Source organism: Chamaea fasciata, unplaced genomic scaffold (genome assembly GCF_029207755.1).
Source record: "Chamaea fasciata isolate MVZ Bird 193981 ecotype frontalis unplaced genomic scaffold, bChaFas1.0.hap1 SCAF_10, whole genome shotgun sequence".
Lineage (NCBI taxonomy): Eukaryota > Metazoa > Chordata > Aves > Passeriformes > Sylviidae > Chamaea > Chamaea fasciata.
In genome coordinates this window covers 30,991,007-31,004,771 of record NW_027094095.1, presented here as the reverse complement: position 1 = coordinate 31,004,771, position 13,765 = coordinate 30,991,007, and the positions used below count along the sequence as shown (strand labels likewise).

The following is a 13,765-nucleotide window of genomic DNA, read 5'->3' as shown; positions in this document are numbered from 1 at the left end:
GCAGTGTCCCAGTGCAGAAACGGAGTCCTGGATCTGGACAGACTCTTTTCGTATAGAACACTGTGAACGAACTTTCCTCCTTTTATTGCTTCCAGCTGATTCCCAGCTCTTGTTTAAAGCCCATCATTAAACTCCGGTGTGGGAGAATCGTAAAAGAAGATGAGGACAAGATAAGAGGCACCTCTGGAGTTGTGCCCTCTCCGTTTTTATCCAAAGTAGCAGAAAACTCAGGATACTTTTCAAAGAAACCTTCATTTTTTTTTTTTTTTTCCACAGATTAAATGGCAGCACGAGGAATTCCAGAATCCCATACTCACTCCATCATGGATGGTGGGATGGTGCAGCAGTCCTGGATGGCAGTCAGGGGAGAGGTGAGGTGAGCAGTGTATGAAGCCTCCACCACCTGCTTGTTCCGGTTCACAACGTCCAAGTAACGGTTGAATTTCTCACGGATTTTTTTTGCCAACTGGAAAAAAAAAGCACAAGAAAGTTTAAAATCAACCCAGTTTCTCTGTATTATTCCATTCCTTAACGAGCAATCAAAAGCTGTGTTAAAGACAATTTTTCTGATTTGCTCATTGTGGTTTTACTCCTGTGGCTAAAGCAAGAAGTCAAGCAATTAATATTGGCTGCAGCAAGGAGACTGTAAAAGAAAAGAAAATAAAATAAATTTATCATCCAGCAATGGGTGCTTCAGCAGAGCTTTGCATGTGTGAAAAGTGTCATTTCCATTACATAAAACTTCCCTTTCACTAAGAACTGACAGCTGGATGTGACACTGAGGGGCTTGCTCCAAGGCCTGACAAGGATGTGAAGGAGAACAAACCAGGCCACAAGTCAACTTATTGAAGTTCTAGACATGGACACTTCAGCGAAGCCCGAATAATGGTGTTAGAGATGTCTTCGCTCACAGAGAACTCCTATTGCTCCACCAGCAAAGAGCCACCAGCAGATCTCCTGCCGCTGGGGGCAACCTCAGCATCCAAGGAACCCGAACAACCCCAAAGACTGCCACGAATATTTCTCTGTTCCTCAGCAGCCTCTTCCTCAGGGGGGAACTGTGCAGAAGGACTTCACCACTTCTTTCACGGAGACCTGGGCAAAATAGGGCAGCCCAGACTTTGCTTTTCCCTGCTGCTTTCCTGGGAGGCTCAGCAGGCTGAGCATTGCCTGGGTGGTTTTCCTCATCGATCCAAAGGCTCACTGTGCCTACTCACAACCCACAGCTTCAACTACAATCTGAAAAATCCCCAACTGACGTTACAATACGGCAGCGAGAAAATAGTGACAAAAGCCTGGCACCGGTGGAATTCCTCCTGAAGCCTTTTGTTGTCAGAGGTCCCTCTAAGGAAGGGACTCCGGTATAAATCAGGACGAGGTTTAGAGGTTACACCGGGATTTGTAAGAGCCGGCTTCGCTCCTTTCAGAAAGTGAAAACAAACAGGTTGTGGCCCCTCCCACGCAATTCTCGGACCATTAAAAAAAATTAGGGTGCCTCACTTTGGAAACAGCAAATTGGCTACTTGAGCCCTTCTTTTTACATGCTTCTGAAAAAAAAATTAAAATAAAAATGAAATTAATGATTTTTTTTTTTGCTGGCAAATTCTTCCAAGCTGGTGTGATTTGAGGGTGCCTGCGGCACCTCTGCCCTGTCCATGCCAGGCAGATTCCAGGCACTGGGAAGGGCTGAGCCTGCTGGGACACGTCCCAGGCTGCTGGAGCGGCTGTGCTGTCACCTAAGAGCTCAGCTGTGTCCCCTCCTAACGAGCCTGACTAATGACTGCCAGGGAAAACGGGAAAGGAAAAAATCTCGGGCTGCTCCTGGAGCAAACGTGACAGCAAACACAGCTACCAGGAGACATCAGGTTTTACAAGGAACATTCACTGAGACTTTCACTCCTGGTCTTCCATTAAAGGGAGGAATTGATGAAATGGATGAGGAAATTCTTTTTTTTTGCTCTGCATATTCTGCATCCCTTTCACACCAACCAATTATACATTTAATCCGCCAGCCAGACACGTCCCAAATGAAAGAATCATCTCTAAGCAATTGAGAGGTGTTGAACAATCAGACATACTGGTTTGCAATTCTGGAAACTTCTCCAGAGCTGAAACAACTCCTCAATCCACAGCACTCCTCTCTCTCCTGCTCCCTGCACACCCCAAACCCTACAGGGCTGATTTAACGGCGCTGCTGGGAAACAGCCCTGGATTTTCCAGATCCCCTGGACTAACAAATGTCTCTCCTAACTCTTACCAACAGGCCGTTTGGTCATGATTTACTCGGCTGTGGGAGGAAGGAGGCCCTCGGTGCTCTAACAGCACTGCTCTGCCTCCATTGTTCCCAGGGAATGCTGAGGCTCCGTGACAGGTCTCCAAGGAGCACAGGTTTAATAGGACCCCGCTCAAATGACTTGCAGAATTACACCTAATTAGTTCCGTGGAATGATTTATTGCCGAGGCACCAGAGGACTGCTAATGGGCTCCTCCACGTTAGACATCCAGCACTATTAAATTGCTCCTGGTTGTTGAGATAACAAGCTGTTGGGGAGATCCTTTTCTGGTTTCCAGTAAACTTGCTTTTTTGTCTGGCTGTACCCCTCAGATGTGTTCTTTAGAAGTGGATTCTCCTGTGGGGTCTCAAACAAACACAAGCCAAGTTCCCCAAATCAAAAGCACTTAGGTTTGGTGGGTACAAAGTTCTCCTCTCACAGTCTGGGCAAATGAAATGCCGAAGTCAACCAGATATTTGAGTCTGAGATCTCTCTCTCGGTCTCCCTACCTGAAATCAGGGAGAGGGGAGAGAGCTGAAGTTTGCTGAGCATCATTAGCAGTCATAAAAGCATCACAGGGCCCCAGAACAAAGGGCCTCTGGTTTGGAATCAGGGCTGCTCTCTGATAAATGAATGCTGAACAAGCCGAGGGTTCGGCGTTGATGAGTTTTCACCTTCTAGGTTGAACGATAAAAGCACCCCACAGCCTTTGAATTTCACCCCGCTGTGCCGAGCCTAAAGATCTGACAAATCTGTTTTTCTGAAGATCCTGTACTTCAGAAGCTGACAAAAAGCAAATGCTTTGTTCCCAAACTGCGTCTCCCATGGAAAAAAACCTCTGAACGGCTCAAAGTCGCTCCGTTATTTCTCTGAAATGGGATCCAGCCCCTCGGTCGGGGCAGGGAGTCAAGTGCGTGTCAGCAGCGAGGGATCTGAAACCTCCCAGAGCTCCAGGCACCAATCCCTGCCCACGGCTGCAAGAACTGACTTTGTCTAATCTAAAGAACTCTAAAAATAGTGCCCTCTGATAACAGGACAATGCTCCCAACAATTCAAAGCCAACGAACTCAAGGAAGTCGCCAAGGGCAAGACGATCCAAAAATAATTTTCTGCCGAAAATCTCTTCAAATGGATAAACTGAAGTTAACACACCGATGAAGTACTAGAAACAAATGGTTCTAATTCATCACATGGAGAAGTATCACCCAGACGAAGCCTAACAAAACAAACTTTTCTTCCACGGTTGGGCTCCACTTCCCTCCCAAACTTTCTTCCCTCTGCACGGCGATGCACTCAGCTGCTGGAGCCTGTCACGGTAAAAGCCGCAGGCTTAAATCACCTTCTCTTCTTTCTAAATAAAAACCTGAAGTTTTTATCCAACACATACCCTGCTTTTTTTTAAGCCGCCTGGAGCTGGAGAGCTGCTGGAGGCTGATGGATGCCAGACCCACAGCGGTTACAAAAGCTCCGAAGCAGAGAAGGAGAGATAACAAATAATGGAAGGACAGAAGACTGAACTATGAAACCGTGCTTACATAATTGTTGAAGCATTTTTAAGGCAAAATGGAAAAATCAGGCACAGAAAAGGGCCAGGAGTGCCCCACACCTGGGCGGGTACCAAGTGTGACGGGCATTCCCTGCTCCCACAGAAATGCTCCAATTCCCCCATTTTAATGGAGACTGATGTAAATCTGGATACCTCGAGGCTGACATCAAATATTATTATCCCACACGAAGTGCTCTTCGCCTCGTCTCAAAAACAACAGCAAGGGGAAGCCTCCGTGGGCATTTTTCAGATTTCTGCGTTTTCTCCCGAATTTCCACAAACAAAACAATGAGCAGGGAGTTCTCTCAGGGAACAATGCAGCCATTAGCCCTGTTTTCCCTGGATTTCCTCTGGCAGCTGACACGCAGCCAAAGCCCTTGGGTTTGCAGACAGGTTGGACTGTAACACCTGTTTCTATTACTGCAGCACCCCTGGGTAATGCACTTCAATTGTCACCATCTCCACTGACAACCTTTCATCACAACATCACTGAGCTCCTCTAATTTTCCCAGAGACATTTCCCTCATTTGCATCGTTCCCTCGAGCTTTTTTTTTTTTAAAGCTTCTTCCCCCCCTCAAAGCTCCGCAGCTCTGAAGTCTTCCCTTTGCAGGGGAAGCAGAGCTCCAAGGTGAGGTTTTCTTTCTGGCTGAAGCTAGAGAAGCCAAGGTATTTTTCACGTTTCCAAGCCTGTATATAAAATATGCATCAGTGGGGCTGACAGGCAGGGATGCCAGGACGGACTCACAGCCAGGGATTTAACACTGTCAAGCTCCTTGGAAAGGTCTGCTTACACATGGCAGAGCTGAGCTAGAAATTTGAGGTTTAAATTCCCCCTGTAAACCAGAAAAATCTGGAAAAAAAAGCAGCTCTCTCCAACAGGCACCAGGCATTCATCCTGCTGCTGTATCACAACTGTGCATCCACGGATTCCTAATTTGGGAAACTTTTAATGTTATTTATTTTCCATCTGCGTGGCTCTTGAGGAAACCACTGGTTTTGTGTCAGTCCTGAAGAGCCAGAGGTCAGCAGGGACGTGGCCCAAGGAAGGATCGCAGAATCACCTCCAGCTCCATCCCACACCTCTGTTTTAAGGGATTCTAACCATTGATGGAATTCTGGAATGGTTTGGGTTGGGAGGGACATTAAGGATGATCTTGTTCCAACATGGGCAGGGACATTCCACTAGCCCAGGGTGCTCCAGCCTGGCCTTGGACACTTCCAGGGATCCAGGGGCATCCACAGCTTCTTCGGCCTCACGTGGAAGAATTTCTCCCTAAAATCCCACCTCAACCTCCCCTCCTTCACCTCTAAGTCCATTCTCCCTTGTGGAAAGTCCCCGTTCCTGCTTCTCTGGATGACACAGAAAATATATTCCAGGATTGCAATCAGGATGCAGGAAACCACTTTCCAATGTGCCTTTTGTCACGGAAACCAGCACTCATTTGAGGTTTTCTACTGGCCAGCACCTTTGGCAAAGCTTCCCGAGACTTATTCCAAGGAAGATGTCAAACAGGATGCACAGCAAAACCTAGAGAGAGGGCCCCGATTCCTGAATCGTTCTGGAAGTACATTAAACACACAATAATTGCCTTTTATTGTGAGGCTCACAATTTATTAATGCGTGTGAACATGCCGCTTTTCACAGCCAGGGAACGTGTTGTGCTCCGCAGCTGAATGTAATTTTTTCAGCACGTTTCAGATCTATTTCCTCCCCGAAGATCTCTCTGCTCAGTCCAAAACCAAGCAAACTAAAAATCCAACCCAACAGCAGCAGCGCGGTCTGAGCTTTTCAAGCCTTTTCTCCTCAAAGCTGCTCCTGCCTGAGAGCATTTCAGCCTCTCTCCTCCGCGCAGCCCAGATCCCTTCCCTCCACATCACAGAAAGCAGATGTCTGGCAGGACACTGAACACACACAGACTTCACTGGAATCGGCTAAATGTCGATTTTCCCCTCATAAAACCCCTCCTCTCCCACTTTTATTTACATCACTAACTCACACCACCGCATTCTCGTGTCGTATGAGAGTTCTCTGATACTGAAATAACTCGCAGGGAAGGGATCCAAGTTATTTTTGGCCACTGCCATCCCGTTTTTAATAACCCACTCAAAGCAGAAAAGGTTTTATCTGTCAGGTACAACAGTAATTCTAGAGCTGCAGACCTTAAAAGCGTAACCAGTTCAATGCTGAGAGGTAGAACTGCTCCTTGTGTGGCATGAAGAAAGCCAAAGGTATTGAACAGATAGGCCTGAAGGCCAACAGCTGGAATCTTTCACTTGCTCAATAAACTGAGAGTCATTATTTACATGGTTTGGTATCAAAACCCCACCACCCCCACAATAATTCACTGCTCTGCCAAAAAAAAAAAAAAAAATCCCAGCTGACACAAAACTGTAATTAATTGCCTTTGGATATCAGTTGCTGCGAAAATGTTAATGAATGACCAAGGCAGAAATGAGATTTCTCTGGCAGGGGATTCCATTTGCTTACATTTGTTTGCTTTTGCTCAAGATGACTCCATTCGACGTCCTACTCTTATAAAATTCAGGTTCTGCTGCTGGGGAGTCATTAAGGCTAAAAGATCTGGTTATTAATGAAGCAGAAGTGCTCGATTATTCCACCATCCACTTCACTGTAGAGCTTTTAACCACAGTAATTACACTTTACCAGAGCCCTGTTTTCTCCCCTGACAGCTCCAAATCCATCACCCCACCTCCAGTGTTTGGACAGCTCTTTAAATCCACTTGGGATGAACACAGACATCTGCTCTGGGAAACAAGGACTGTCTTTTCCTCAGTGGGGAGAATCCCTAGTCAGGACTTCAAAGAAGTTTTAATCCAGTTTCTTGGTTTCCCAAAAACACTTTTGCCTTTCAAAAGCCATCTGATCCATCTGATCCAGCCCACATGGCCCTTCTGTGGTGCACAGACCACCCAGGAACACTCCTGGAAATGCTGCCCTACACAACACGGAGCCAGAGCACCCATCCTGAGGGATGCTGGGATGGTTTGGGAGTTAAATTGTCAAAGGCAGGCGACAGTGACATCCCCAGGGTCCCTCTGCTTGCAAACACACACCTGAGCATGTCTACAGGGAAAGCCAAAGCCTCCAAAAGGATTTGGGGAAGGATCTGGAGCCCCAGGAGAGGCTGAGAGAGCTGGGAAAGGGGCTGAGCCTGGAGAAAAGGAGGCTCAGGGGGGACCTGGTGGCTCTGCACAACTCCCTGCCAGGAGGGGACAGCCGGGGGGGATTTGGGATCTGCTCCCAGGGAACAGGGACAGGAGGAGAGGTAACGGCCTCAGGCTGGGCCAGGGGAGGCTCAGGTTAAATACTGGGAAAATTTCTTCACAGAAAGCATTGTCCATCCCTGGAGGGGTTTAAAATCCACGTGGATGTGGCACTCGGGGACATGAGGTGGCCTTGGCAGTGCTGGGGAACTGTCTTAAAGGTCTTTCCCAACCTAAAAGTTCCTTACGATCCCATTTGAACCAGCTCTGCTTTGACTTCTTCCTCAGTAAAACTTAAAGAATGGAAATGTCGCCATTTCCAGGAAGCACAGCTTGGAGTTTCCATGATTTCTGCATTCCAGGAGCAGTGTGAATCCACACGAACTGCTCTGGGAAACCACAGTGGGGCTGCCTGCAGGGCTGAACGGCAACTCCCTCTCCCCCAGGGCAAGCCCCACTCTGAGGAGCTTCTGTTTTCCCTGAACATTAAAACTGCTTTGATAGGGGTCGAGGAAGGGCAGGTTACTCCTGAAGGTTGAGCAAGTCCACGATTTAACTGGGAAGAAAAGCTGGTGCTTTGTTCCATTTCTTCGACCGAAACCTTTAGCACAAACATAATTGGTACTTTAATTTCTGAAAGAATAAAACATGACCTATCTGATCCGTTTGAAAACTGATCCGAAATTAATTTTAAAAACATACACACGTATTAAAATGCAAACTGCCCATGCGCTATCCCAATGTTAAACGGAAGAGTTCAATGTTGAAATGTGTTCCTGTCGAACCCCACGAAATTACAAACACCCCTCAACCACACCTGTGATGCACCAGGCTGGAGCTGTCCCATATTTCCACATCATAATAAAATTAAAGGGTTTACTTTGCATTTGAAATTTAAAAACAGACACTCCCAACATGAAAGCCTGGAAAATTAATGGGAGCTACTTCACGAGGACCCTTTTGTTTTCAAGGGACAGCCCCAGACTAAACAGATGGAAAAGCTTTTCATGGCAATGCAAAATTCTCAAAAGCACCATCAGCACATGCAGCCCGTCCCCATTTACATCCTATTCCACTGGCTGTGATCTGAGGTTAGAAAGAGGCCACAAATCCACACAGAAAGAATTCCCTGAGCTCACTCTGCCAGTGGAGCTGGGAAAGGGGTTTCGGGCTCACCTGTTGAACTTCGCTTTCTCCGTTCGATATTTTCTCCGTGTACACGAAGGAGTTGAATATCCTCTGCAAGAAAAAACAGAAAGGAAATGTGAGAGGATTTTTTTTTTTGTCATAAATGTCACAGGAAAGCCGCTCCAAAAGGTGGATGCGTGAGGAAATGGGGTCAGAGAAGGACGTGGGGAGTCTCCCAGTGCCAGGCTTCCCAACAGGAATCACGTCTCCATGGAGAGGCTGACTTTGGAAGGCAAATACATAACAGGGGTTTTATTTCCCCAACATCTGTTTATTTACCAAACTGACATTAGGTGCTAAAAATAGTTCCACGTGCAAACTCTGACCCTGCTTTTGCTGAACACTGAACCCAATATAATCACTTCTAAAAGTACTCGCTTCCAACTAAAACATGAGAGGCCGGGAGCCAAATCTAGACAAATTCAATATGTGGAAAAGAGACAAGTGAGACCCAGTATGAACACAACCTCATTAATAGCAAAAAAACCCCCAAAACAAACCCAAAAGATGTATCAGAAGTTAGAAGTGAGAGCTGTGTCCTCCCTCGGGAAGCTCAGCTCCCGCAGGGGACAGGTGACAGCCATCCCTGTTCACAGACACAGAGGGAAAAAAACCCAACACCTTGTTATATTCTGCTTCCACACTGAAAAATAAGACTGGAAAGATTTGGGGTTACGCCAACAGCATTCCTTAAAAGTCTTCCTGATCATCAAGCTCCTCTTCCAAGATTTCTCACCTCCAAGGGCAGCTTTCCCCTCGGGGACAGTGGGGCCATCCCCACTGCATTAATAACCCTAAAATACTCCTTTGCTCTCTTAACTGCAGTAAGTGGCACCAATAGCTGTAACAGCAATAAATGGAGGGTATTTGGGGCTGTTAAGGCATTTCTCCAGGAGAGCTGGGATTTCTCTGAGGGAACGGATCCCACTCCTATCAGTGCCGAGTCGCACACGTGACACCGGATCTGGCAAAGGACAGGGATTCCTGAACGCCCTGGACTGTATTATCACCACTAACAACTGCAATTGCTAAGAAGTCTAAATTTCATCCAAATTCATCTCCCTGACATGAAGAATGTCCACAGCTCCAAGAGGTTTTTTTCGATGCAGGTTCAGCTGATTCTCTCCCAGCACGGTTACAGGCAGCTACGACTGGCAAAACCAGCCTGGAAAATCCTTCGGGGTGCTCACCATCATCACTTCCCCTTATCCCTCTCCCTCCTGAGGACTCGAGGAATTCCAAAAAAGTGAACTCTTCATTCTGAAGAAGCATTTGGAAGGGCAGCAATAAATCTCCTTGGCTTACAAGGCTCAGGGAGCCAAGAAGGGGGGGGCAGGGGAGAGGGAAAAAAAAAGGTACCTACTCTTAAAAGCTGCCTGAACATCAAGACTTCCTCTTCATCCAGACCTTTGTTTAAAGTTCTGCTTGGGTACTTTAACTACAAACACGTTGGCTTTCTTTTTTTTTTTTTTTTTTCCTCCTTCATGAGATGAAAAGATAATTTAAACATCAGAAGGAAATACATTAAAGCGTGTCATTTTGATGCAGAATGTTTTAAATGAATTGAATTTTTCTGTCCACGCGGCGTTTAGTGCTCAGACATCAAAAGGGACGAGGAGGAAATCGACTGTCAGCTCCTGAGAATGGAGCTATCTGTCCCTAACACAAAGCTGACCCTTCTTCCACCCTTTTCACACGCAGCCCGTTTATGAACTTGCAAAAATAACGCCAGAGAACATCGTCCATGGTTATGCAAGAGTCACAGTGCCAGCAGGAATTTATTTGGCTCCATTTTTAACCTGTTTTTGCTTGACTTTGAATTAACTAACTTCTTTAAAATGCTCTGGTATGTTCTGTTGTTTTAACTAAAAGCACTTTGAATGGCACAGAGAGGGGGAGCAGGAATTTCTCAGTCAAACTAAGCACGGGCAAAAATCGAGTGAGGATTGAGAATCCAACCCCGAGGCTACACATGAACTGCTCAGCCCCTGCCTGGGTCCAGTCCCTACTCGGGATATCTGCCCCCTACTCAAGAATTCCTGGGCACAATTCCACCCTGGGGGAAAAAAAGAAAAAAAAAAAATCTTTTAGTTAATTTCACTGACCTAAAAGTGCCCTGACTTTAAGCAGAAAATCAGAGCTAAGTGGCAACCTCAAACGAAGTTGAGGGAACCTCACGAGTCAGCCCCACACACAACCTCCGGAAAAGAGTCTAAATATTTAGGAGAACTTGCGGTTTACACAGCCCATTAGCATCTGGACTTTATTCTTCCCACCCCTCTTGTTTAATTGGCTCTGTGGAGCAGATGGCAGCAGGCTCAGCTCCCTCACACAGCAATCCCACCCGTGTTTAATGAGATGCTTGCCCGGCGTTATTTGCCATAACCCGTCACCACTCGCTCTCCCAGCGCGGGAAGGCTGTGCTGGGTCAGCATCCATCAGCATCCAGCCTTTCCCTTCCTCTGGATCGGCATCCCTCAGCAGCATCCAGCCTTTCCTTTCCTCTGGATCAGCATCCATCTGCATCCAGCCCTTCCTCTGGATCAGCATCCATCAGCATCCAGCCTTTCCTTTCCTCTGGATCAGCATCCATCAGCATCCAGTCCTTCCTTTCCTCTGGATCAGCATCCATCAGCATGAAGCCCTTCCTCTGGATCAGCATCCATCAGCATCCAGCCCTTCCTCTGGATCAGCATCCAGCCCTTCCTCTGGATCAGCATCCATCAGCATCCAGCCCTTCCTCTGGATCAGCATCCAGCCCTTCCTCTGGATCAGCATCCATCAGCATCCAGCCTTTCCTTTCCTCTGGATCAGCATCCATCAGCATGCAGACCTTCCTTTCCTCTGGATCAGCATCCATCAGCATCCAGCCCTTCCTCTGGATCAGCATCCAGCCCCTCCTCTGGATCAGCATCCATCAGCATCCAGCCTTTCCTTTCCTCTAGATCAGCATCCAGCCTCTCCTCTGGATCAGCATCCATCAGCATCCAGCCTCTCATCTGGATCAGCATCCAGCCCTTCCTCTGGATCAGCATCCATCAGCATCCAGCCTTTCCTTTCCTCTGGATCAGTATCCATCAGCATCCAGCCTCTCCTCTGGATCAGTACCCAGCTTCTCCCCTGGTTCAGCATCCAGCTCTTCCACAGCTCACTACCCAGCCTTTCCCATGTCTCAGCATCCAGCCTTTCCTCTGGTCCAGCCTTTTCCCTTGAGCTGCTCCTCCACCAGACTTGGAATATCCCCATGGAATACCTCCATCCCCACCATCACTCCCAACATCCCAGCACACACATCCTCAAGCCCTCAAACGCCACCCTATTTGATTTTCCTTCATTTGCCTTTGCATGCAGTAATTAACTGGAAGAAAACCCTTTATTTTTACATCCAGGTGGAACTATCCCAGCGCTGTGATTGAAGCAATGTCCACTTTCCAATACTAAAGAAACAGCCTTGGAGAGTTTGATTGATCCTGACACTTTCCACAACAGCAAGAGGACAACTGGAAACAGCCTTAAGCTGAGACAGCAGCTTAAATTTTTTTCAGTGTTTTTGGGGTCAGGCATTGGAATAGGTTCCTCGGGGAGGTGGTGGAGCAACCTAGTCCAATGCCTGACCTCAAAAACACTGGAAAAAATGTTTTTTCATCTCTGGAGGTGTTCTGGATCTGCAGCTGGGAGCTGTGGTTTAATGGTTCCAGTGGGGCTGGGTCAAAAGCTGCTGGACCTCATGACGTAAAAGGTCTCTTCCAACCCTGATGATTCCCTAATCCTACCATTTCAAGGCTTATTATGACCTTTCTAAAGATTCTTTTGGAATGATTCAGACATTGGAGAGCACTTGCCTGGCTGTACCTGCAGCTCTGCTCAGCTTCAGGCTCAGAGCTGCTGCCAGGGGCTGAGCACAAAGCCCTGAACCATCCCTGGGACCTCAGGCAACACCCAAACTCCGGGCACACCATTCCTGCTCCTAACCCTGCCCAGCCCTCCTGTCTGGCTACACAAACACAGAGAAAATCCTGGTGCCTGCGGGGATCACCACCTGCTGATCCATCTCCCCAGGAAAGCCGGGAGACGTGGCCCTGGAAGCCTGCGGGGGATGCCCTGGATGGAGCCCTGAGCAAGCTGAGCTTTGTTTTCCAAACACACATCCCCAAAGTACCAGACTCCTGCTTTCCCAAACCCTTGAAATACCTGGCTGGGTCAAAGCTTCCTAGGAAATTCTCCCGTGGTACCTCCTTTAATAACTCCAACTGCCCGGCTCTTAGCTTCGGACAACAGCACAAATATTCGATAGGAGAGAGAAATCAGGAAGCAATGAGGGGATTCAGGAGCAGGGCGCTGGGACAGGGAAGATTTGGGCCACCAGCACCTAATGCCAGGCACAGGTGGGGTCTGACAGTGATGGATGGGCCCAGCACTCAAACCACATCTCAGGGAAGGATGGAGTCAGGTTTCCCACCAAGCCAGAGATAAGCTCGAGTTTAGCTTTGTGCTGTCCCAAAAAACCCACCTAAGAGGCTTTTATTTATCTGAGACTGAAGGCAGCTCAGTTTTCAACCTGGGAGAGGACTCTAAACCAAGCACAGCACAAAAAGCAAAACATTAACTGGCTCGTTCCCTCCGTTCCTCGAGATTAAAATGCACTGCAGTGAGAAAAGCACTTCCAAAAGCCCCAGCCTGACTGCCAGCACAGCATCAAAACAAATAAAAAACATCACCACCCCCAAACCTCCAAGGTCCCCAACCAAGCACAAGCACCAACGGCTCTGCAGAGCACTCGACCATTCCCACATCACTTTATTTGCCAGACAAGGCACGAATCCATCTCCCTGACAACAAAAATAACATTTTTTGAGACAAAGAGAACGAGGGAAAACAAACACAGGATTAGTCAAACAGCCACTGAGCTGTAAATATATTGAAGCTGCTTCACCATCCACACAAGCCATTTAAAAAAGAAAAAAAAAAAAAACCCAAACCACCCATCTTTCAGCAGGTTTAGGGCATGGACTACTGTTACCTGTCGTAGTCGGGTAAGGACTCAATGGCAAAAATCAGTAATATTGAAAAAGTTACACGGAACAATAAAATGTAGGTGTGTAAAACACAGGCAGAATTAACTCAGCGGGGCCGTGATACTTTTTAAACTTCAAGCAGCCCCTCACCAGGGTCTGGTTCCCACTTGAAAGGTTAATGTTTTAAAAAGTGGTGAGCAAACAAACCTCCAACAAATCCTTCTCCTGGTGGAACTCGCCCCGTGAGGTTGTTTTCGGGGAAACCTGTGGCTTCAGCCTGCAGTTTATTTTCGCAGTGTCTGAAGCCATCTCGTGTTCTGTTTTGTTACCATTTTCTAAACCCAAGGAACATTAAATAGAGGCTTCCCAGGAGATCAGGGACACGCTCTGTGTGTTTTTCCTCCAAGAATTTCCAGTAAGGCATGGAAGGAGCTGAAGTGAACTGGAGGAAAACACAGGGAAAGGCAAATCCAGTGGGATGGGAGCACTGAGGGCAGCAGCTACAGATCTGCACGGA

At 47.4% G+C, this 13,765-nt stretch overlaps 1 protein-coding gene across 2 annotated transcripts in view; it reads right to left on the bottom strand.

The window, feature by feature from the left end:
• Positions 1 to 13,765, bottom strand: part of CACHD1 (cache domain containing 1) — a 91,659-nt gene that overhangs the window by 53,470 nt on the left and 24,424 nt on the right. For both annotated transcript variants that reach the window (XM_066192982.1, XM_066192983.1), the window contains exons 2-3: positions 8,222 to 8,284; positions 318 to 466 (exon numbers count right to left, since the gene is read on the bottom strand). In XM_066192982.1, the coding sequence (XP_066049079.1) occupies positions 318 to 466; positions 8,222 to 8,284 (212 nt within the window). The remainder of the gene's footprint in view (positions 1 to 317; positions 467 to 8,221; positions 8,285 to 13,765) is intronic.